Source organism: Microchirus variegatus (assembly GCF_963457635.1).
Source record: "Microchirus variegatus genome assembly, chromosome: 4".
Lineage (NCBI taxonomy): Eukaryota > Metazoa > Chordata > Actinopteri > Pleuronectiformes > Soleidae > Microchirus > Microchirus variegatus.
In genome coordinates this window covers 16,731,313-16,757,517 of record NC_139805.1, presented here as the reverse complement: position 1 = coordinate 16,757,517, position 26,205 = coordinate 16,731,313, and the positions used below count along the sequence as shown (strand labels likewise).

Genomic DNA, 26,205 nt, shown 5'->3' with positions numbered 1-26,205 from the left:
TGCTCGTCATCTGAACAAACAAAATTTGCATCACAAAGGCACATTTACCATTTAATGGTAAATGTGCCTTTGTGGTGCATACAGAGTCTTGGCTATAGTACTACTCAGCCATGCTACTGCTGTTGGTTATTTTAAAAGGGAAAACACCATCCACATATATCACATACTCAACTAGTACAGACTTGTAAACCATCTGCAAATATGTAAACATGTCTGAGATGGCACATCTACAGTATGTGAATTGTATCTGATGAACAAAAAAAACAAGTATTTTGACAGAAATTCATATCAAGAAATGCAGCAGCAGGGATTACAAGCAGAAAAAAAAAGCTTGAAAACCAGTAGCAGCACTGCCTTACTTTGACAGCATGGGAGATAAGATGAACACAGACAAAACACTGAATTACATGCATGTGCATGTACCATACTGGCAACCTGTCCAGGGTGTATCGCCCAATGTCAGCTGAGATAGGTACAGAACCCCCCCCCCCCCCCCCCCCCGCGACCCTCCGGAGGAGGATAAAGCAGTAGATAATGGATGGATGGATGCATGTACCATCACAGTTGCCTTGGTTCCCATTTGCCGCATGCTGACAGCAAAGAACAAATGTGCACATAGATATGCAGATCTATTCTATAATTGACAGCACTGACCTCTGAAGATGCAAATCTTTCTCCTGTGGTTGTAAACAACACAGAATGCAGGTTGCTGTGCAAAAGTCACAAAGGGACCATTAGAGTTGTTGTTTTAGCAAAGCTATAGTGACCATACATCCAGTCACCGAATTGAACACAGCCAGAAAATAATAATAATAATAATAATAATACATTTTATTTATAAGGCACTTTACATCGCTAATTATCGCAAAGTGCGCACAATAAAAAAAAAACTGAAATAACAAAACAGTCAAATCATTAAAACAAGCAGCATATAAAAAAAATATTTAATATTTTCAGGAAAACAACAACTTCAACAAGTTCGAGTGTCAAGAATTAGTTTGACCTACCTTTACACTTGATTAATAGCACGAGCCCAGAGTGGAACACTAATTACTGTTATTAGTAACACCTGTGTTTTGCGTGGATGCCTCACTGGTGCGTGCGCGCGTGTGTGTGTGCGTGCAGTACCGCTGTGTCTCCACTGGAGGGTGCTGCTGTACATTCTTGAACAGTTTGAGTCAGCAGTGCCTCGTGCTTCCCATTAGCTTGAAGCTACTTGTTGCCCTTGAAGCTCTGGTTCTGAAACATTGCAAGAGAGTTTTTGTGAGATTTTACCATGACTGTTACGTGAATGCGTTTTCCTTGTATGTGTGTGTGTGTGTGTGTGTGTGTGTGTGCGCCTGTATGAGTGTGAGATGAGTTGCAGATGTGCATGTTTGACTGAATGTGTGAGTCGGGGTGGATCCAGAGAGCTGATTGTTCCTGCACAGGAAGTTCCAGTATGAGGCCTGATCATCTCAGCTGCAGTGGACTTCCTTGAACCACTAACAACAAGCAGATATTTTGAAATAGTTTTTAATAAACCTTTAAAATTGTTTATTTAGTTTGTTGCTGGTGGTTCTTTTGGGAAGAGAGAGACTCCTTATTCATGCTGTGATCAGGTTTTCCCCTAAGCCTGGTCTTAACAATGACATACTGTAAATGCTATAGCGTCTACCAAATAATTTGTTTTTTATTCCACAATTTCTACATGAAAACATGACACCTACACCTGATCTCACAAACGGGTCCAAATTTCAGTCTTCAAAATAACACACAAATCAATATGTCTATAATTCACCAATGTTCATTTTAATTGTAATAGTTTTTTCCTTACAAAATGGAATAATTATGCACAAACATAACGGAGGCCGTACAATATACAAATTGCTAAAAAAAAACAAAACAACTAAAGAATCAGTCATTTTTCTAATCCTCCTGCCTTCACCATCTTGTCCCGAGCTCCTCGAGTAAAACAAAGACAAAAACAGACACTGATTTGAAACCAGCTCGACATTCAACACAGATCACAGGAAACGCACGCACGTTTAAAGGCTGAAACAAGGAAGAAATAATACACATATAATAAAGAAATAATAATAATAATAATATTAATAACAAACAGCAAAATCCTTTCATTCCCTGTTACCGTGTGTGTGACTGAAACATGCAGAAATATCACACATGTACACACATGAACGCACAACTCACTACATGACAATTTTTTTAATTTAATTAGTGAAATTGTTCCTCGAGTAGCATTTTAAGCTCATTACATAAAATAATTGTATTATATTTACAGCAAGTGTCTGCATGTTTGTTTGTTGTTGTTTTTTTCAAAGTCTACATTATTAGCATATGATTTGAATGATTCTCTCATTACTAAATCACTTCATAAAATGTTACACTGCCAGATTATGTTGACATTTTGTAACTGTAGATTATAATCCCACATTTATAATGTTGTACCAATTCATTTGAGTCTAAGGTAAAGGTGCAGTGAAAATGTGAACGTTTGTCATTCTAAAAACGTACGACTGCTTGAAAACCATAACTGATAAGGGCTATGGGAGAGATTTGTATCCTTCAATTATTCATTCATTCATCTTCTACCACTTTACCCTCCACACGAGGAGGGGGGCGCTGGTGCCGATCCCGGCTGACATAGGGCAAAAGGCGGCGTCACACCCTGCACAGAGTATTTACCTAATCCCCAAATCTGCATGTTTTTTTTGACTGTGGGAGGAAACTGGTGAACCCGAGATTTGTACCATAAAAATACTTAATGTTACTGTAGTGTGCAAAGTGTACATGTACATATATATGTGACATTTTTCAGTATGGTTCACAATGTCGCACGAGGGCCATTGAAGATGTTCAATTCAACATTTCAAAAAGGAAAACAAGACGCTCAACAAATATTGCTCTTGTTCTTCCGACAAAGATTAAACAAACTTGGACGTTGCTTCCTCTTCGTTGGTTGGAATTTCGCTTCAGTAAAAGTGAACGCTTCAAGAGTTACTGTTAAATTACACATAGGATGGACCACACTCCTAGAAACATTCAGTAGCAAGCACCTTTCTAATCAACCTGTACGTATGAAACCTGTCCAGAATGACAAAGACAGACTCAGCGACCACTGAAGGTCAACTCCCGTTATAGCAGGGCTTAGAAAGTCATTAAAAAGGTGCAAAACCTGAGAAATTACATTTGGATCGAGTGACTCGGGCGTCTTAGTATGGACACTTTATTCTAAGCCTATATTCTGCAGGTCAAACAGGTTCTCCACGCAACCCAAGATCAAAAATGACAGAAACATTAAACGAAGAAATGACAAAGCATTGCACATATGTAAATATCCATATAATTCATAAAGAAGAAGCAAGCAAATAAAAACAAAATCCTGAAAATTGCCACGTCTCCGTGTTGCTCAAACATGGCTCCATTTTTAAATAAAGCTCGAGTTCTTCAAAAGATCAAGTCTTGTGCCAAAGATTTACAGACAGTTGGAGTGGAGGAGGAGACGACTACAGCTGAAGGGAGGACGTGAAATGTATTAAATAAACGTCTGTATGTTGTTTGAATGGATAAGTTTTACTCTGTGCTCAAATGTCCAACAGTTACGTCTCAAGACGGCTGAGCAATCAGCAGAAAAAAGTTACGTTATTTCATTAATCAAAGAGTCTCCATCTCTTTGATCAACTTCTCCATCTCGATAAATACGAAAAACAAAGCAACAGTTGCTCGTATTGTCCGTCACAGCTCAACTCTCATCGCTGCACTGAGCTTTCAGCAAGTGTGTATTCATCATGGCGCAGGTTGTGGTGATAGGCTGTTATAAATAAACACATAATCAGTGATTAACACTTCCACAATGGACAGAACAGTTCAAGTGTATCCATTTAAAAAGAAGACAGGATTCAAGAGGACAAGCGACGCCCCAGCACAGGTAGCAGGTCCTTCCTTTTTCCTTAAGTCAAGTAAATGCACTTTTTTTTGTGTCCTGGGCTTTTTAAGTCTGTTACAAACCAATCAATGATTTAGAAAAAAAAAAAAAAAAAAGGAGTACAACTCAATTTTGATTTTCCCATTTCCCCCTCACTGTGTGAGAGAGCGTGAACGCTGGAGGAGCCTGAAAGTGTGACGCGAGGACACTGGATGAGGGAGGAGAGGCAGACGGCAGGCTGAAGTCCACCTGCAGCCCGCGAGCGCCACCAGTCGCACCGACACAAGTACAGTCAAGGCTGTCGGAGACAAAAGGTCCACCCCGCATGTGGAGCTGGTAGAAGCAGGAGCCTGGGAGGCAGTGGTCGTCATAGCAGCACAGAGGGCTCCCACAACAAGACTGGGAGCTGAGGACAGGGGCCTGGGACTGGAGCTGGATCGGAGCCGAGGGACAACAACTAACCAAGCCAGGATCCCTCGGGTCGTCCATGGGCTGCAGAGAGAAAAGACAGCCGAACAGCTGCTGAGGATGTCGGTCTCCACACAGCTCCGACAGCCCCGACACCAGCTCACCATCTGGACACATGTAGAGGAGTTCACAGTGATTAATACAATGCCACTGTAATTAGATACACTAATGGATGTTTACAATGAAATTTAATGAACGCATTTGTGTTCCCTTCTGTCAGATTAAAGCCTGGGCAACATTGGAGGAGTATTTAGCGTGTGACGCTGATTTGTCTCACACAGGAAATGCACTGCTGCTGCAGAACTCCTGCTGTGTATCGAAAATACTAAATGTCAGGACTCTTTAAAAATCAAAGTTATGCATCCTTCGGTCCTGCAAATATTTCATAATAACAATAATTCATTTTTTTTATTAAAAAAAAAAAAAAAATTGATTTAGAAAATTGAAATGCTTGAGTGTTTTTAAGAACACGTTGTGGTTGTGATGTATTGAACAGATATAGAAGTTGAAACTGGGGACAAAGATATTTTTCACCATCTACTTTGCTGTGAATTGTGCACAGCTCACTGTAAGAATATGCCAGAGCTCTACAGCAGTGTACAGTATTCCCAGCTCATATCCCCTTTACTGTCATAATACCCAGGTATCATATACACTACTCACAAAAAGTCAGGGATGTTTGGCTTTTTGAATTCAATTTCAGAATGCACCTAAAATGCACTATAACCTTTACAGGTGAACTTAAGTTAAACTTCTCCAAACTTTTGAATGCACCAATGTTTCAGTACTTATTGAATAACATGGTGTTCTCTAACAAGGTGATCAAGTTATTGAGACATTAAGATTGTTTGTTGTGGTATTGCCACCACTGTTGTTAGCTCTTGTTTGAGATAAAGAAATGACCATTGCATTCTTATACTGAAATGCCCTGCTTTCATGGTAGAATATCACTGTAGCATGAACTTTTCAACTTTTTCAACTAACTTTTTTGCGAGTAGTGTACATAAAACTCCACTGGCTTCCCTCATATTAAAATATAAATAAATAAGTAAGTGAAAGCATAGAGTCGGTTGTGTGTGTTTGTCAGGGAGATGAGTCCACAGCTCTCGACTGAGGTAGTTTCTTAGCCTCTTTAGTCTTTAGTGCTGGATCTGATTTATCTGAACCACATGCTGGACGGCTGTACTGTCCATAGCAATGCAGGTGGCTTACTTCCTGGTATATTATACCAATCGACTAAGGAAGAATATACTGTATATATACACTTGGATAAAACAAAAAAAACTCACTTTGTCACCCAATTTTTACTTTTTTTGTTTTTGTTCCTCTGTTGAGATCTTAAAATGACATTCTACAGCAGGGGTCACCAACCTTTTTGAGATTGGGAGCTACCTGAAGGGTAGAGAACAATATGGAGGTCTACCATATTAACATTTTATGCAATTCATTATTTAAATGATGAATATTATGCATCAATTCCAGTGCTTACTCCAAACGATTATCACAGTTTTTTTTTTTTTTATAAACGATGATATCAGTGATATTTTACTGAGTGATCATATGGATACATGCAAATGAGGTGAAGTGACGTGAGCCATCCACAGGCACCATGTTGGTGACCACTGTTCTACAGCATCAGTGAGGTAACAAAACAAAACAACATGTATGAATGCATTACATTACATTACATGTATGTTTGTGCATTGTACAGGATTCCAAGTTTCACTTCAGTTAATAGCTCAGGGATGTTACCATTCTTGTGCTCGCCTGCAGCTTTGTGCTCATGCTAAGTAATACAATAATGTATGCATGGCTATGAAAACATACAGGAAGAATGGCTTTTAAAATAACTATCTGTGAATGAATGTGGCATTTACTGCTTGGCTAGAGGTTAGTTCAAGGCCATTCACCATACGCTGTTCTGTGGCTTTAATTAAAATATTATTACACACCACCGTGATTTATTTCCAGTCATAACAAAGATAATAATTTCTCGACTCTTTCAAGTTTCCAGTTTTCTTTACCTGCAGGCCCAGCCTGCTTTCAGTGGCGTGTGTGGATGAGTTCATGGCTTTAAGAGAAAGCGGGGCATACGTCTGCGCCGGGGTCGACCCTCCTTCTCTGGAGCACCATGTCAACATGCACAGCACATACACACACACGGACATGGACATGCACACAGGACAATAATGGGGTAATGGGGGAAATAAAGAGGAGGGGGGAAAACAATGATTTAATATGAGAACATAAGAAAATGAACGATAATGTCAAATTAAAACATAATAGAAGAACATAAACATGAAATCACTGTGTGATGGGTTTTGAGAAAAATACTTGGCTGATAATATCACATCATATGAACAGTTCATACACAGAAAAAGTTGATGAATACGCACTTTTCTAAATTTTATAAACACCTATGTTATATTTTGGACCGACACGTCAGATAGCAAATTGCACAGAGGTTGCCCAAATGACACGTGGGGAACTAAAAAACAACTTGTTTTGATTTTTACTTTAATATTTGTCACATTTAACTCTTAGGTTCTAGTTTTCTTAGCTGTTATAGAAGATTTGCTTTCAGTTTTAGGCCATTATGAGTGGAAATCATCATAGTTTTATAAATAGTGCATTATATCGGTCTATCCAAGAGTGAAAATTAATTAATTCTAACTGGCAGCAGATTCTAGGATAGGAAAATAAGAAATAAGAGAATAACCCTAATTTACCTCGTTTGTCCAAGTCCAGGTTTGACTGTGGAGGTAACGGAGACTCCAGCTGCCCAGATCTGCCCATAGAGCTGCGGGACAATAATTCGGAGGAATTGTTGTTTCTTTCCAGATCACCAATCTCCCCATCCTGTTCTGCGTCATCCCTGCAACACACAACACAACCACTGTCAGCACAGGAAAGGGTGAATCAACAGTGTGTCATCTTAACATTATCAGCAGGCGATGTCAAATAATAATAATCAAAAAAACAGTGGCATTAAAAAGAGAAAGAATGAGACATACGTTATTCTTATAAGGCTCTTATTCCTCCCTCCTTGACCTGATTTACAGGTTTGAGCTTAATCATTTTAATTCATTCATTCACAGGGAGCTGGAGCCAATCCCAGCTGACACAGGGCGAAAGGACAGGTCACCAGTCCATCTCTGGACCAACACCTGACAGACAAACAACCATTCAATCTCACATCCACACATCCAGGAAACTAACCTCTGTGTTTTTAAAACTGTGGGAAGAATCCAGAGAAAACTCACACAGACACAGACAGACAGACAGACAGACAGACAGACATACCACATACACTTCTTTAAGTACACCTGTTTGACTACTTATTACTCATACATGGTCAAGAAGACAAAAGCTGGGGTTTAAACTGAGCATCAGAACAGGGAAGGAAACGTGATTTAAGTGACTTCGAATACGGCAGAGTTGTTGGTACCAGACGGGCTGATTTTTGTACTTCAGACACTGCTGATCTACTGTGATATTCATGCAAACCATCTATACATATGGTGAAATGTCTTGTTGATGCCAGAGGTCAGAACAGACAACAATGGGGCAACAGTAACTCAAATGATCACTTGTTACAAAACAAGTTAGAGCAGTAGAACATCTCTGAAAACACCACACGCCAAACTTTGAAGCAGATGGGCTTGAGCAAGATCCCCCAAAAGTGCAGTGTGGATTTAAATTCAATTAAAAGATGCACTAACTCAAGACAGTTCCCAAAAACAGTTTCTTGCAGAACTCAGTGTGTAAGAATTAGTCACATCTGACAGTAAAGACTGCAGACTGCCCCCTCCTTTTCCAAAATGCTTCAGGGAACTACAATGACCTTCACATACCAGAAGATAATATAAACACTCTTTCATGACTCCAACCATTATCTGCCCATTTCCTCCCTTTTCACTGGTTTATGCGTCAGGCTGAGACTTCTGCTTTAACATGTGACATGCATGTAGAAACATGTTGGCACAAAATGGCGGCCCCCTTAAAGTAAGGCCCTCGCCAAAAGAACTTAAAAGAAAGAAAGAATCTAAAAGGCTTATTCTAAGGTTAAAGGAGGCATATTATACCATATTTCTCCAAGTTAAACTAGCTCCCTGGAATCCTAATGAACATGTCTGTGACATGCTTTGTTTAGTAATATCTCTTTAGGTCCACCTTAAAAAAAAAGTAAAACAAAACTTAAGGTACAGGAAATGACATCAGCCACAGAGGCTATTGGGAGCTAACAGCAGTTAGCATTTGGAAAAGTGATCATTTGCAGGCTCTAGCAGGCACATTGCCGTCATATATAACATATATCCACTGGACATATAAATCCTCTGAGGCTGGAAGTTTGTGTAGAACTCTGTGCTTCACTGTAGAGCCAAGAATAGAACTTTTCGCACTTCTGGTTTTCAGATACCGTTGCCCTCGCCAGCACTCTCACGTATTTACGGATAAAGCGGAGCTCAGTGAGACAACAATTCCAGGAATTTAGCGCATTGTGACGTCCCAATGAGCGCGGAAGTCAACATCACCTTTTATCTCCTGGACTGAGGAGGACCACAGAAAACATTAGTGAGTCATCTTTTTTCACACTTTGCCGACTGATAGGGCCTCCAGAGTCCCAAATATAAGTATTAAAATTATTAAAAAGTTGATTTTGGATAATTTGGAAACATGGTGGCACAAAATGGTGGCCTCCTTAAAGTAAGGCCCTCATCAAAAGAATATCTAAAAGGCTTATTCTAAGGTTAAGATAACAATTTTAAGTGTTTTTAAGTGATTAACTACTATCCATAACATAGTTATGGACATTATATTAATTTTTTTAGTCTACTATACAGACTAGACTATAATTATCCTGTTAACAGGTAAAACATTGTGGATTCTATTTTCAGCTCCCTTTGCAGCTCTCCTTAAATTTCCCAGGCAAATTAAACTCGCATTGAGCGTGACTGTGTTCCAGGAACACTCACATGCTCCCTGACTGCAGGCTGTATTTCTTGCGGCTGATCCTGGTGGTTTGCTGAGTGAAATACTCATGACGATCGGACTTCTTCCACATGTAGTAATACTCGACGCATTCGCCCACAGAGCGTGTTCGTACCTGAGTTTGGTAGAAAAAAGGTCAAATGTCATGCCATCAATCAGGTTTGGAAAACAAACTTTAGAGGGAAAGATTCACTACTCACCTTATTGGCCTGAATGAGGTGAAAATTCTTCCCATAAACTCGATAGCCGTGCTCAAAGCTCCTGCTCTCTTCCTCGCTCCAGGCACATAGCTCCTCTAAAGAAACATGTGAACAAGTTTATGATTATAGCAACCATTTGAAATAGTTTTTTAAAAGGAATTTCATCCATGTTTTCTGCTGTGAGTCAGTAAAAGCTGCGCTACAGCTATGAAATTGCATCTGAATTTGAAGCTTTGCTCTGCAGTATTATTCAAACCATTCCACAGGACTGAATACATGTGCTGCAGTGAATTTCATACAGTATGCCCCCTGACGTCTGGTCAAGAAAACATACCATCTTGATTAATTTCATGTTCAAATTTGACTTATTTGTACCTAGTTACCACAGGTTTAACACAAAGTGTGAGGGGAGACAATACCAGAGTACAAAGAGTTTGTTCATTAATTCATTAATTCATTAATTCATCTTCTACCGCTTTATCCTCCACATGAAGGTTGCCGGGGGCACTGGTGCCAATCCCAGCTGACATAGGGCAAAAGGCCGGGTACACCCTGGACACAGGGCCATATGGAGGCAAACAACCATCCACTCTCACACTCACACCTATGGCCAGTTTACAGTGTCTTATTTGTCTAATCTACAAATCTGCATGTTTTTGGACTATGGAAGGAAACCTGCAACTTGCAACTTTGAGTACAAAGAGTTAAATAAGGAAAAGTTGGCATAGAAATACATTACAATAATATAAAACAGTGTTGTACTAAAGGTTTCTTTGAGAAATTAAAAGGGAAAGACCCTTAACCCCAAGGTGCTCCCGACAGCTGTGCCAGCAGCATGTGATGTGAAAAAGCACTATGTATAGATGCATAGATGTGTGAGTGTATGGGTGTGAATGGGTGTGAATGGGTGTGAATAGCACAACTATGGTGTAAAGTGCTAGCTGAATGGTAACAAGCCCAGAAAAGCCCTGAACAAATAAAGACTACTACAATGAGAATGTGTCAACAATTGTGCAATGGAACGGTAGAACTGCAGGAGCTGTGATGCTGTAAGCTAGCATGACCGAATCGATCCATATTCTGTTATTCTTCATCGTCAAGACACACCTAAAATAAACCATCTTTGCAGAGGAACTAAGAACATCTGATATTGTCAGTTAGATAGATGAGCAAGGTATTCGTTTTCTTTGTTGTCATTTGGGGCCGTTATTATATGTGAGATGCTTTACTAGTGAAAGAAGTGAAGTTGAAGGCTCAGACACTGCTTTAGATGGACTTTTTACACTGGTTCTCCCAACTAAGTTTTTGGAGTTCAACTTTAATGATCATGCATTGCAAAACATTCATATTTTTTACATTTGAAGAATTTTTTATTTTTTTTATTAAGGGTGTTATAGATACCCTCAATAAAAGGGTCTTATTAATCTCAGTCAAAGTACCATTAGAGGACATGCTGACTCGTGGTACTAGTGTTTCATTTGGATGATGATGCTGGCTTTAAGGGGTTATAAAATGATCCCAAAAAAATAGTAGCAAATGCAAATTAATGGCCGGACTCCGGAGCCCTGCTGAGAATATGTTTTGTGGATTCCACCTAAAAGCAACACTTGAAACAGTTGTAAAGTGGAACAGGGAACAGGGAGCCTCATCTGTATCTATAACCACTGTAACCAATATGCAAGTTTGGTGAATGGGCAATAACACTGTGAGATGATAATGACTGGAAATGCAAGAATCAGGCCCAGTGAATTCAAGAGTAATGTTGAATTTAGTCAGATAAGTGTGCGACAACAGAAAGGCTCTTACCACTGAACACCTTCACATTGAAGCTTAATCGTCTCAGCGCCTCCTCTTTATTGAAGTTGCATTTTATTAGTTCATACAGTGCCTGTGAGTCAAAAGAAAACTGCTGTAAGAACAATTTGAAACATTGAGAGAGACTTTTGACAGCACTATTGAAGTATATGTTTTTTTCCACTGTGCAAACACATGTGAGCAATGTTACTAGGCAGTGGCACGGTATGCTGTATAACTGTATAACAGCAGCAGCAGCAGCTGTAAAACACTTAACATAGTTGACAGTGTCGTGTGGAATGCAAGGTCAAATAAGTGTACCTGCTCGTTGTCTCGGACAGTTATGCCCTGCATTAACATGTGCGCTGCCCGCTCGTCGCCGCCATGCGGCCTCTGTGTATTTAGCAAGAACTCCTCGACCGCTTGCACTGGCAGAACATCAGGCCTCCACAGCAGCTGGTCCTCATTGCTATAGGCTGGAGGAAAAGAGATGTAATGAGAAAGAAAAAAGGGGAATGTGGATAATGAGAGAGATAACTGTAGCAACTCAAAATCACCTGAAATGCTAACATCATTAAAAAGGTTCCTAGATATAATTCAACTCAAGGAAGAATAAAATGAGCAGCTTACCTTTCTCCTGGTAGGTATACGGACTGAGTGGAGGGATTTTTGCCTGGTACATGGAGCCGACCATGATCTCCTGAAAATGAATTAAACTCAGAGGTGATCTATGCTGTGTGCAGGGGGTTAAGATTGTTCTGTCTTTTCTAAAGCCTGGGTAATCAAAAAAATATTTGTCAGTCCAGCAGAGTGGCCTCAGGTATTGTGTTCATGTTTGGCAAGTAATCCTGCAGTATATGGTTCTGTGGTTATGGCTATGGCTATATGAAGTTTACACAGGTGTGACACAGCAAATAAAGTGTGTGTACACCTTTTGAATACTTTCAGTGCTCATGAGATCAAAGGAATGTATACATGCTGCTATCAAAGACTTCAAAAAAACTATAATTGTTTCGATAATTTCAACAACAAACTAGACAGAGCCGACCAGGTCGATATAAGATTTGGGCCATTGCCCTCCGTGTCGTACCTTGTGCTCTTCGTTGGAGGGAGTCGAGGTGTCGTCAGATTCCTCATCTGATGAGCTGACTAACGTGTCTTTGTCTCCACCTTAAAGAAACAAAACGTCCAAAAAAAGGAGGAGTGTGATTATTTTAACCCAGGGGTTCTCAAAGTTTTGATACCTGAGGGCCAATTTGGAACCCAACATTGGACTGAGAGCCGCCAAAGGAAAAAAAAGGGAAAAAAAACCCAGAAAGAAATCCCATTTGTAATAATTTTAATGACCAGATTGCAGTAGTAGTAGTAGTAGCTCCTGGATTAAAACTATCAACTGTAATTCATTGCGGGCCACCAGAAATGTTTCTGTGGGCTGCCATTGGCTCGCGGGCCGCTCTTTGAGAACCAATGTTTTAACCAATGGACACAGAGGTTTCAGCAAGAGAAACAAGCCAACAAATAGTGAAACGTGGCTCTGTATCTTTGTCAATCTTGCTAGAATAAATAAACCTCACACAAAAGCAGCATACCTGACATGTATTCAGTTTTTTTTAACGTCAGTCTGTGGACACTTATCAGTGATTTCAAACATAGTAACTACGAGAAATGTCTCAACGCCTTTAATGTTAGTCAGCCGAGTGGACGGGAGACAGTAAATGCTCCGATTCCTCGCATTAAAGGTGTCAGATGAAACATCTCAACTTAATAACCCCAGCACAAGCCATGTCATTCAAATGCAGCACTGAGTTATTAGTAACAGACCGCACTCTTAACAAATGCAGTGATTTAAAACTGAACTGAGAGAAAATTATTCCACACCAAAAAGCAGAGGAATTAACCTCCAGAAGAACACTGTACTCTTTCTTTTGAAGTGACAACAGATCCTGTTTAAAGTCATAGAGTCAAATGTTTAAGAACACCTCTTACCTTGGAGATGGCGGAGCAGACCTGAGGTGTTTGAGGTGACTGAGGGGGTGAGATCATCTGCTGATGATTCTTCTTCCTCCTCCTCAGGAAATAGATCCTCAGTTATCTGATCCTGAAGAAAACAATAGAGCCACAGCAGAATAGCTGAGTCAAATGTCTATTTCTATTTAAAAAAGAACAAGAGCCGATCAAAGTACTTAACAAGAAACGCGTGTATAGGTAGAGGGGACACAAATTAATACACTAAGCAAAGACCATGTTAAAGTGGAAATGAGGTGAATTCAGACCAGAGAAATATAAATGTAGTCTTTTGTCTGTTGAAACCAGTAGCACTGGACCTTTGGTCCAGATAAAGTCAAACTTATCTCCTAGATTTACTTGCAGACGCCCCCCACCAAACACTCAACACCAGTGAACTCTTGGAATATAGATCTTATTGACACATATTCTGAGTCAGTCATGGGGACAGATCATATGTCCCATTTTCCAAACACTACAATTAGGTTTAGTTTTGTATAGTATGTAATTATTTGTATTTCCATTGTAAAAAAAAAGTTATTAAAAAGGTACCAGAATAACCAATCTGTACCATCCCACTTCACGGTACCCTTATGTTGGGGTGCAGTGGTCCAGCATCTAAGGGGTGGAGCTAGACACAGGAATGGATTACAACAGAGAGAACATTCAAGGCTGTTTTTTTTTTTTGTCCCTGTGTTGAAGAATAACGTCAGCATGTTTTACTATGTCACTTTGTCTTTGTTGAAGTTACTGGTGGACTCCTCTGTGCCACACTTGTATAAGGTCTTGCTGACACAGCCCTTGGTGGAAATGCCAGCCACAGTAGAGTTGACTGTTCCAAACCATACCATAGTGAACTAGTCTTTACTGCTTTGTGGAAATGCAGCTTTTGTTTCATAGACAAGAGAGAGACTACCAGGAGATGACTGGTCTGAAGACCCTTTAAATGTGTCTGATGTGAAGTGTACCAAACAGACTGATCAGTACCACCCCACTTTTTTGGCACCCACTTGTTGCAGTATCTTAAATGGTTGTGCTGGAAACACTAGAATCTGCTGACTGGGCCAATGGTAAAGAACTAAAACCACACCTCTGTGCATTGCCTTTGCCCTTTGTTTAGCATGCTGTGTTGTGTTGTTGTTCTTCGTTTCATTTACTAGCCGGTAACATTGCGTTGCGCTAGCATGACGTCATGCTTTTCAGATAATCTCTGTTCACACCGGATGAAACTGAAGCCCAATTTCTAACTGTAGTTTAAGTTGAAGATAAAAGTTCAGTAAGAGGTCGTCAATCCATGAAGTGTTGACAAAAGGTAACAAATATCTAAAATTAAGAAGAAAGTCACTGGGAGGCAGAAGCACAGACGTCCACCAGAGGGTCCAATCTGGCCCACAGGAAGAATTTGTTAAAATTTCACAAATTCTTTGTTAAAATTTCACAAATTCTTTGTTAAAATTTCACAAATTCTTTGTTAAAATTTCACAAATTCTTTGTTAAAATTTCACTAATTCTTTGTTAAAATTTCACTAATTCTTTGTTAAGATTTCACATTATGATTAGACATACTATATTTTTCAGTTCCAGATGCATGTGACAAATGCCATTGGAGATCTACTGTGATCTGTAAATTGTAATTTACATGTGTCAATGGTAAGCTTATTTTGCATAATATTGTTAAAATTGCACTTGTTTTTCCTCAAGAAATTTGAGGTTGTTGATCATTTGTTTTGTAAAAATACCCTAAAACATCTAAAACAAATGGGAACACGTTTGAGTACTTGTCAGTGGTAGGGAGTGGTAATAAAACCAACAAAAAAAATGCACCCTACAGCAAAATACAGAATAGCCTAAAATAAAATAAGAACGGTGACAATTTAAATTTCCACCTTGGTAGACAATAAAGTTCTATTCTAAACATCATCTAACCAAAGACATATTTCAATCTGCTGGACTGAAAAAAAAAATTGACAGCTCAAATATTGTCATAACACTTATATGTAATTAGATGTCAAAGAGGACACATACATGTGTGGACAGAGCTTGGCTTAAATCTCACCTTGTCCAGTGTCATGCCTGGCAGCCGGGCAGCCATTTTACAGGTGTCCTTCTCTGAGTCTGACACAGTGTACCCATACAGAGCCAGCAGCTCCTCCAAAGGAAGCTCACTGGCCTGCAAGCAGATCCACGACGACAGCAACAGGTGGAGAGAAAGCAGTGGGAGAAAGGAGAAAATGCGACTTAGTTTACATTTCTTGAAAATGTTTTTCGGCAATGTTTTTCCTCCTCCTCTGCCCTCCGTCAAATTGCAGTCAGTTACATTAAACAGATTATTTGAGATTTCACTCATTAAAGATTAAAGCTATTCAAGAACACGGCTCCAATTTGAGTCAAATGTAGAGACTTTAGATCATTTCCTGAGCTCAGTCGTCACAGGATGTTTGTTCTTATCCTAAAATTTGCAAATACTTCACACATCGAGTGACAGAGATATAAAGATAATAATGTGTTGCAAAAAATATTAACATATACTTTATAGTGCCAAATATTATACGTGTGTCTATATATATATATATATAGACACACACATTACAGGCACTTGTGCATATGGATCATATTACCCGTTTTGTACACTTACAATTTAATTTAAAAAATTTGTGTCATTTTTGTTAAATATTTGCATATAGCACTGAGAAAAGCTAATTTCAAATGATACAATATAAACAAGAAAAGCACTCGGAGAGCACAGACCTCCGCCAAGGCAGCTCAGTGCCTACAAAATACACCCTGCCAGCGAGCCTGGGTCAGACAGCTAGTGCTGTAACCAGTGATCGCATCAACGGATCACGCCCAAAATGTATTCACTTATATATGGTCCAATTGTGGACATTTCCTGATAATTGCATCAAAATCCGTCCGTGCCTTTTCGAGGTTACAGACAAACAGACAAACAAACTCCGGCGAAAACATGACCTCCTTCGGGGAGGTGATAAAAGAAATTCACATTTTGTTAAAGGCACAGTGGTTTTGACACAGATGTGGCTGAACTTGACCGTACAGTGTGGGATTGAGCTGCCATCTTCATGGAGGAGAGGAGTGGTCCACCTCCGACTCCCCTAAGGCCCGTTAACACTCTGGTTCCTCCTGCTGAGGGTTAGGGTCTTCATCTCTGTTCCTCATCCACTCTCCACTTAGGCCACAACCTCTACATTCACCTTCAGAGCCATTTCACCCACCTAGAACACACACACACGCACACACACACGCACACACACACACACACACACACGCACGCCTGTTTACATAAGCATTCAAAGCAATGTAAAAATGTTCAACATCATGAGGATGAATTACAGTGTGTTCCTCCTGTTCATCTGTGGAGCACTAGCAGACATGAAGACTGCACACAAACAACAGTGGCTGATCCTGGGTCATACCATTGCAGATCAGCTGATCCTTGACCTCTAAACCACATACTCTGGGTTATCATACTGGGTTATAGATTGTGGCACTTTGTTGCAACATGAAGGAAACGTTTAACATTAACTATTAGCTATGTCACGTTTGTGTTTGTGTTTATGTCTGAGAGTGAGAACATATCTGTCAATAGTAGTAATTCTATTAGGGACAGGACACTATAAACACATTATGTACGTACATCACAATAAGCTCTCATAAGTTGATAGTAGTACATTTCCATTCTGAGGAAATTTTAATGTGAGTGGCAAACCAACATACAGTCCTAGTGATTCATTTTTAAGTGTCACAAGGGAGGGGGGCTGTATCTTTTCAATCATTCCAAGACCTTATGATTTACAATTATGATTTAAAGGACTAAAACAAACAGAAAATCACTCCATATCACAAAAACTACGGTGGCCTCCGCACACCAGAAAGGATGTTGTTGTTCTTCATCTGTTTTAAGCTTCCACTTCCACAAAAAAAAACGTGAGAAAATAGTGTAGAAATCAGATGACAGGCTACATAAAGCAACGCCCCTGTCTACAGGCATCTGTACACATAATAATGATTCAATATCTGCCAATTAACACTCAGAACTGTTAAGATTCTTTCTATTGTCACGTCAGAATGTTCACAGAAAAATACCCCACATGTCACATGAGTGAACACTCGTTTCTGTTACATTAGTTACGTTCATAATTCACTTCTTCTCTGTACATGTGTACACTTACAGAACATGTTTATGTTTACAAATTGAGCAATTTTAAAGTTTTTTTGTGATAATAATATCGTAAACTGACATTGTTTTTGGTCAGGCTGAATGCGACATCATGTCTGGTTTCTGTCTCGCGACTTTCGCTGAAGAAACACGGAGACGTGTGTCTTTAAAGAAGAAGAAGAAGAAGAAGACATGCGAAGTACAGGCCAAAAACAAGACATTTTTTAAAAAGTTTACAGGAGGACAGAGCGTCCATACGTTGTTCGAAACAAACCCGCCCCGGTTCGGTAAAGTGCCGGCGTCTTTAGCAGCTCAAAGGATGCCATTAGCGGACAAAGGCGTCGTTAAATTCCGGAGAAAACGTCAATGTTGTGGTGCTTCAGTTCAACTACATCAGCTCTGACTAGGGGCGCTTTCCTGTGACTTGGTGCTGAACGACTCTTCCTCTCTCCGGCTCACTGCGAGCGGCACAAGAAGGAAATAACTACTTGTGAATGTCTCCCAAACACACGGCCGGAGTTCACCGACGCCGAGTCGTGACATCTCTTCGCAACTTTTTCGCTCAGTCGGCGGCGCGCACCTGGAAATAGTTCAGCACCACCACGGTGCTCGACGCTCCCTATTGTTTTCTACGGCTTTACTATCACGGCACCGGGGAATGGCTCTTTAAAGCCAAGAAGGCAGAGAGAGAGAGCGAGAGAGGCGATACGCTGACTGGAGAGGAGGCTCTCTCTCTCGCTCTCATGTCTTCCTTTGCTTCGCCCCCACTTCAAATGCCTCCCCAGCCCCGTTTTACGCAGCGCTCTCCGGTCGCTGACACCGTCCACAGCCGCTCGGACTGACACGGACGGACACGAAGGCTCACATTCGCGCCCAGTTTCTCTTTCGCTCGGTTCAGTGCATTCCTCGTTTTCGCTCACTTACCTCCGCCATTCCGTTTCTGCGCAAGCTGACTATACTATAGCCCGGATGTTGTACTCTCGTGCAGAGCTCCGCTCATTTGCCACCACGATTGAGCAGCAGCGTGAGCTACAGTTGGCTGCGGAGTTTTATTCTGCACATTTTTCAAGGAATTTAAGCCGTTTAGGTCTAACTTTTATTGCCACATTTATTGATGCTGCAGATATTATTATGTCAAAGTTTTAACGACTTTCGGTATCAGTTTTCATACTCTACCGGTTCAAAGTACATATATTTTATTTTTATTTTTTATTTTAAAGAAAGAAAAAAAATGGGTTAGAATTTTATTTTGCAAATGTTTCTTTCTTATACAATATATTAATATATAAAATGTATATTATATATATATTTCTGACACACGACTGGACATTTGTATTGTTTATTTCCTGGAAGTTATCTGTGTGTTTTGTTTGTGTACTTTTACTGTTTGTTTTAATCACCTGCTTCTGCTAGATAGATAGATAGATAGATAGATAGATAGATAGAAAGATAGATAGATAGATAGATAGATAGATAGATAGATAGATAGATAGATAGATAGATAGATAGATAGATAGAGATAGTACTGAATCATTGGGAGAACAAAATATAAAATAATACAATATAAGAGACATACTCCCCAGCTATACATAGAATATGACAAATAATAGATAACATATTATAATAATAAAAAAACATACTCCACAGTTATACAGACTGTGGAGTATAACTGTGGACTGTGCAATTGAATAAACTGTAAGACTGTGCATGAATAATCCATTCACCAGAATGCTATAGTGATGGTCATACAATACAGCACTGTTTCTGTGCAAATAAGAAATAAACCAATGCAAGTAATGCATAAGTTGAAGCATGAGACTATAAGAGACTCATGCAGAGCATTTGGACGAGGGAGGGGACAGGACAGTCGTGGCTAAAGCAGATAAAGATATAGTCTAGGACTCTGTGTTCAGCCAATGACTGCAACATTTAGGTATGTATATATTTATGATAATCTCACGTGACGTCATTCAACCACAGCAAAACAAAAAAAAACATCTATAGATAGATACTACGATGACTCAATCTGTCTCTGATGTTTTGATTTCAATCAGTTATAGGATACATGTGCAGAGGTAATAATAATAATAATAATAATAATAATAATAATAATAATAATAATAAAGTGAGTATTAAAAGTATATTATAAAAGTATTTACCAAAGCAGGATTACAAAGGCAAATAAAGTTTTAATCAAGTTAGTTTCTTCATAATTAACATGACTTTTCAAAATGAGTGTTTATTGTATCTTTAGAAAATATTCCAAAAATAGTTCCAGTCGTCTAGACCTCAGTCTCAGTAGTTTTGCCCGCCTTAAGTCTCCCTGTCTGTTCCCATTTAAGCCTGTTGGTACGAGCTATTTGACATGTCAGCATTAATTTTATCACTTGTCATGTTTTCCTTTACCAGAAAAAAACCAGAATATGTCTAATGACACATTCTGTAATACAGCACTTTACAGGGGACTCAGGGACGTAGGCTGGACGGGGGGTTGAAAAGCAAAAAGTTACACTTACTTTTACTACTAATACTGCTATATTGTATTTTCTTAATTATTTTTACTGTACTTTTTTTTTTACTACTGCTTCCTGTATATGTGCTTTGTATTGTTTTCCATACTGCGGTATACTATGTGTAACCTATGGCTGTGTGTCTCAGGAACTGCAGATGGAGATTAGCTTCGAGAGCTACAATCCGGTACAAAGCACATTTTCCTTTGTGATTAATGCTGCTGTGCATGGGCCCTGTTCAAGAAACGAAGAAAATAAGGCATAATTGAATTTAAGATGATTAATAGTTAACCAAAGACTTTCTGATTTCTGAAATTAAGCACTTTAGCAGCATGCAAAATAAGTTAGCGGCCCTGTGATGGACTGACGACCTGTCCACAGTGAAGCCCGCCTTTCACCCTGTGTCAGCTGGGATTTATTCAACGGGCCGTGACTCTCATGTGGAGGATAAAGAGTAGACAATGAATGAATGAATGAATTAATTAACAAAAGAACTTACCATTTCCAAGACCATTTGTCTATTTCTCAATGTTGAATATGTGTCTATTATTTAGATTCAATAAAGCAAAATGAAATGTGTGTGTTTTAAACTATTTATCAAAGCGTCAATCAAACAAAGCAAATAAGGTAATAGCTCAATTTCCAGAGCTCCATGTGTTAGCATCACCTGAGTGAGCCAGTGATCGTGTTTCAAAAGGCACTGAGGAGAACACAACTGGATTTGTGTCATCAAAAGGCCAAAGCACACACTGAAAAGAGAACAAAACACATTTGTGTATGAAGAAAGTGTGACTGTATGTTCTCAGTGTCAGGTTTAACCTCTCTCTTGTGTACACAGTTATACATGACGGAAGAGCTGAGTGTGCAGGACACAGCCATACAGACAGTGCACCAACAGGCAACATCAGTAAAGACGAGAACTTAAAAAAATATTTCAAAACTCTCTGCTGTCGTTCTTTTTCGCACAATAAGGATTTGTGCACGGAATAAAGGATGCAATGAATACATGTGAAAATCAACATTAGATGTCAAGTTGATAATGTAACAGACAAAACATGAATAAATAAAAAATAAAATCTGACACAAATACAGGATTTGTTAATAAAAAAAAAGATATTTGTTCCCATTCAGCTGCTGTATCAGACAGCCTGTTGTATCAGTGTTTATGTTCATATTAAAGAGTGTGTGAGAGAGTTGAGTGCAGACAAAGCTGGATTTGTTCAGCATCAGGCTGCTCCTCCCTCTCCAAGAGACCCTTTTCTCTCTTTAATTGCCCCTAAAGGGTTTTTTATTAAGGTAAGACAAGGCTCGACACTTGGTTATTTCTTCAGTGGGTCTTAAACTCCGTGTGTGTCCTGTGTGCTGAACAAAGGCTGTTCATAAAAGCAGCGGCTGAATGTTTTACATGAGGTCTTAATGTCGTGTTTACAGCCTTTCACGAAAAGAAAGAAGACATATTTTAAACATGGTAAAAAAAAAAAATTGGAATTTACAACACCCCCACAAAGTGCGGGTACAGGATACAGTTGTGTCGTTTTGAAGTAAACAAGAGGCCTGTGTGTGTGTGTGTGTGGAAGAAACTCCATCATTTGACATTTTGAGAAACGTGAGAAAATACCTAAGGTTTTTTCAGTGCTTCCTTAAAGTTTTTTTAACACTAATTACTAGCTGAGAAACGATAATTGGCTGTCTCATCATCCTCCTCTTCACATATACTTCACACACCGTTATAGTGACATTAGATTAAGATGGAGCGAGAGATAAGCTGACTCTAATTATTATTATTTTCATTTATTATTCATTTTTCCACGCACACATACCCTGGTATATACAGTAGAACAGTATTTCTGTACCAGCACAGGATGCTCACATACCACTGATGGTACACATACCACAGTTTGAGAATCAAGGAGTTAGTGTATAAGAAATAGTGCCCTTTTCCAAATGCGTCAAGGAATTACAGCCCTCCTGAACCAGAAAGTAAGAGGTTCCTAAATTTTCATAGGGAAGCTCAAACACATTTTGTCCATTCAGGCTGCCGTAGAAAAATCATAGTAAGGCCCTAATGTACATGACAAAGGCTTCTTCTTTTATGGGTATACAAAAACCTAACAGACATTATACACGTTTACAAACAAACTTATGGGTAGCATATTTAACTTCAACCTTCATCATAAACTCTCCTAAATGTTACACCCTGGACCTGTGAAGTGTCTCATTCTGCATCATCATCATCATCTCATCACCTGTTGTTCTCAAGAAGAAGGACCTGCACAGCAACAAAAGTCATTTTCATCTCTTCATTAGTGGATGCGTCGTGCAGCTTCAGTAGCACCGACGCAGAAGCAGCAGAAACTGATAAATCTGTACTGAAAAAAGGAGCCAGTTGACAAAAAAACACCTTCACAATTGTCTTCATATAACTGACATACTTTTATTTTCATTTATTCATGTATGTGCTACCAACTGAAGAAACAATCTAAAGTTTGCCAACTCTCTTCTTTTTTCAGTGATGTGGAGGTACAAGCTTCAAAACGCATGGAGCCTACATTTCCTGTTTTTTAGTGAGAGCCTCTCATGTCTTTCAAACTCCATTAACACAGGACTTTTTGCAACATACCCGGATCACTATGAAAGTGAAGCTGATGTCAGTGACACACAACAGATTATGTAACACTCGGAGTGTCGGAGTGTTCTTATAGTGCTGTGTTTCTCAAGGTAATGGAGTTTGCACTGAGACAAAACACGGAGATGGCAGCTGTACATGTACAAGTCTGTTTCATTTAAATGTTCAAAACCAGCTTTTATTGTGGTTACATGACATAATATGCTGTGTTCTCCTTTTTCAATAAGCTTTGACATTTTTACCTGTTGCAAAACAGAAATAAATCATCATATACTGCATGAAACAACCCTTTCATTCTCCTCCTCCACCTAGTTAGAGATTTGATGTCGCCAAAACTACAGGAACAGCTTTGTCCCTGGTGCCACCATTCTCGCCATGCAGCATGTGGTGGACAGACCCATGGCCAAGAGGAAAGGAAATGGGCTTATAAGCGTAAGGTCGCCAAGGCTGGGGTGCCCCTGAGCAAGGCACGCAAACCCCCGGCTTGTGTGTGTGTGTTCATTACTGGTGTGTAATAAGGATGGGTTGCAGAGCTCAAATACCCTATCACTACTTTGTATGTGGATTTTGTGAGTGCAAAAATAAGTTATTCTAATTCTAAATTCTAAAGAACAACCCCTGATAACCACTAGCACATACTTTATTTATTGTAGAGTGCAGTAAAATATGTTTTGAAAAGTGGAGGAGAAAAGGAGGAGCACTGACCCATAACTGCTTTTCCCTGTGATGAAAACATGACATAAAGCAGATATTCCTTTAGTTTCGTTTGTATGTGTTAATGCTTCTGTCTTTTATTTCTGTTCCTTTTCTGTCTCTGTGGCACATTTCCTGTAAAGTGTGGTGTTTGCTGTTACCTTGAACTGCTGGGCAAAAACACATGACTAACACATACCATTATGGTTGCCATCATTATTCAGTGGGTGGCTTCTGCAGAGTCATAGTTACATTCCACTGTCTCGGCAGCTTCTTCTTTTTTTCGCTTAAAGGACAGCAGAAGGCCAGGAGAATGTAAATTCAGGCAGACATGTTGGGAAATTCCCCCCCCTAAGTGACTGACTCTGAAGAATCTGTTTCATTATAAAGAGAGTCGCCTTTTCACCCACTTCACTCTATATAGACTAAGCTGTGGCCGTTTGTAATTCAGCAGCATTTCAAGAGGGAAATGGAGACAGGGACGATCAGTGTTTTCTGCGTCTCAGCAGAAAAGAGGCTCACCTTGTACCCAGGTCATGCACAAATAGTTGTGTTTTATTGGATTCTTTTTCTTGGTAACACATATTCACCATTGTGTACTAACATGCATATAAGTAGCATACTAGCCCTTTATTAGTAATATTAAGCACGTATTAACACCTTATGTAGGAAAAATCTTAATTAATGTCGTAATAGAGGTAGAATAAGGTTATGTAGAATAAGGTGTTAATATGTGCTTAATGATGATCTAACTAACCCAAACCCAAAGGGCTAGTATGCTACTCATATATGTTAGTTAGCACCTAGATAATGGTGAATATGTGTTCCCTAATCTAAGTGTTACCTTTTTTTGTCTTTCTTTTGCCAGGAAAATGTTTTTTTTTTAATAGAATTTGGCAGATATCGTACAAACATACAGTTAATTTGTTTTCTTGTTTACGTACTTTACTTTAGACCCATGTCTGGCTCGCAGCAAGAACCACGTTACCTCTAGATGTGGTCAGGTTTTATTTTTGTTATATGTACACATCTACAATACAGCAAATGTGTGTCTAGCATGTGTGACAACCACATGTCACAAGAGTTTGTCACAAGCATAGATGTCACCAATGTGTCTGTTGAGGATTTGTATTCTTAATTACATATAACATTAAATAAAATATAATTAATGGATCTATGTATGAAAATGAAGGTGCTAATGTCTAACTAAAACTTTAGTGTTGTAGAGGAAATAAAACAAAACACTGTTTTGTCTTTCTTTTGCTTCCTGACACTAAAACTAACAGATTCTCAGTTTTTTTTTCAAATGCCATTGCTTCATCACAATGTCAATAATAAGATGATTTCATTCATTAAAGGCTCATGTGTTCTCTCTGTCCAGAATCCAAACACACATGCTGCAGTACTACAGGGAGATTCCCACGTGTGAGGTAAACCTCAGTCATCCTCCACAGGGTGGCGGACGGTACATGTGTGCAGTGCAGTGTCATAATGGGAGCACATGTTCTTTTTTGGAACACTTTTGTCATGTCAGACCAGCGTCCACATCCTCATTTTAAGTCAACGTGACAATACCAATGCCTCACAACTGCACACATTCCTTAAAAACGTCATTTAGCTCATTCATTGTTTCAGTGCTTCCTCTGTTAGTTAGGAAGCAGTGAGGTTTGAGGCTGACTTCAGTCTTTTCTCCAAGCAGTTTGAGCTAATTGCTAAATATACAATATATTCTAAACAAAAATAACACCTTTCAAATCAACATTCTAATAAGAATAATATAGAATAATCCTCCACACAGGCTCTATACTGACATTACATACTACACATTACAGTAGTATGTAAGTGGGAAAAGTCCTTAAAGAGGATGTAAGGTGACAATTTTGCTTATGTTATAACTTGCCTTGTCTTCATTTCTGCTTTTTCTTTCTTTCTTTTCTTTTTTTTTTTTTAAACACAAAACAATTTATGTTAACGCACTTTAAAGAACATTCCACAAGGGGGCACTGCTGTTCTGCGAAAACCTCATCACAGCAACACACATTTGAACATTTAAGAGTCAGTGTCAAGTGTCAGTGTGGTGAAAGTATAGAATAACATGATGGAAGTTTATCCTGAGTATGTTCCTCTGTCTGTTTGTTTGCTTGTTTTTTATTTATTTATGTATTTATTTATTTATTATTATTACATAAAGCCTGTGCTGTGTGTCTTGTGCTAGGCTGGTAGAGATGCGACAGTAAGAGATTACTGGCATTTCAGTGGAGTCATAATTAGGTGCATTTTCAGTCTGGCTGCTCTCAAATTTCTGCAATGTATTCTGATGTGACTCATAGTCTACCTTCAGCATTTTCTGCTGTAAAAGAAATGTAGTAGTTTAAAAAAAACAACCAACAACAATGCAGACATCCCAAAAACGTGGTCAGTACAGCCTTCTACCTCTCTCTTGTTCATTTAGTTAAAACAGAGTCCTTTCCTCTGTCTTTCTCCTGCTCCCTCTCTAAACAGGATGTTTGTATCTCAGTGGAGCTGCCAGCACAAAGCTGATGATCAGATAGCAGGGGCTGTGTGGAGTGCCCAGCTCTCCCAGCACTGGGACAGATTAACTGGGATTTAAGGCTTCCATTCGAATTCCCCACTAAACCAACACACCACAAGACACGTCAAAACACAGGAGGTCATGCAGGCGATGGCTTCTGCTTTCCCCCCATACCACTGTTGTCTCACCCCCCACTTCCATGTTGTTTTTAAAATTGCTTCTCTGTCTAAAAAATGAGCATGAAGTCAAGGTAATTTAACTGTTAAGTAACTGAGAAGGAAAT

At 39.3% G+C, this 26,205-nt stretch overlaps 1 protein-coding gene across 1 annotated transcript; it reads right to left on the bottom strand.

Moving 5' to 3' along the window:
* Positions 1-3,742: 3,742 nt before the first annotated feature.
* mier2 (mesoderm induction early response 1, family member 2) lies at positions 3,743-16,465 on the bottom strand (the record flags this gene model as incomplete). The annotated part of the gene is made up of 12 exons (XM_083888189.1): positions 3,743-3,811; positions 4,082-4,500; positions 7,123-7,268; positions 9,370-9,500; positions 9,586-9,680; positions 11,392-11,473; positions 11,701-11,855; positions 12,010-12,079; positions 12,470-12,549; positions 13,366-13,477; positions 15,440-15,553; positions 16,439-16,465. 12 exons carry the CDS (start codon positions 16,463-16,465, stop codon positions 3,743-3,745), a joined length of 1,500 nt encoding a protein of 499 aa, XP_083744315.1.
* Positions 16,466-26,205: the final 9,740 nt, after the last annotated feature.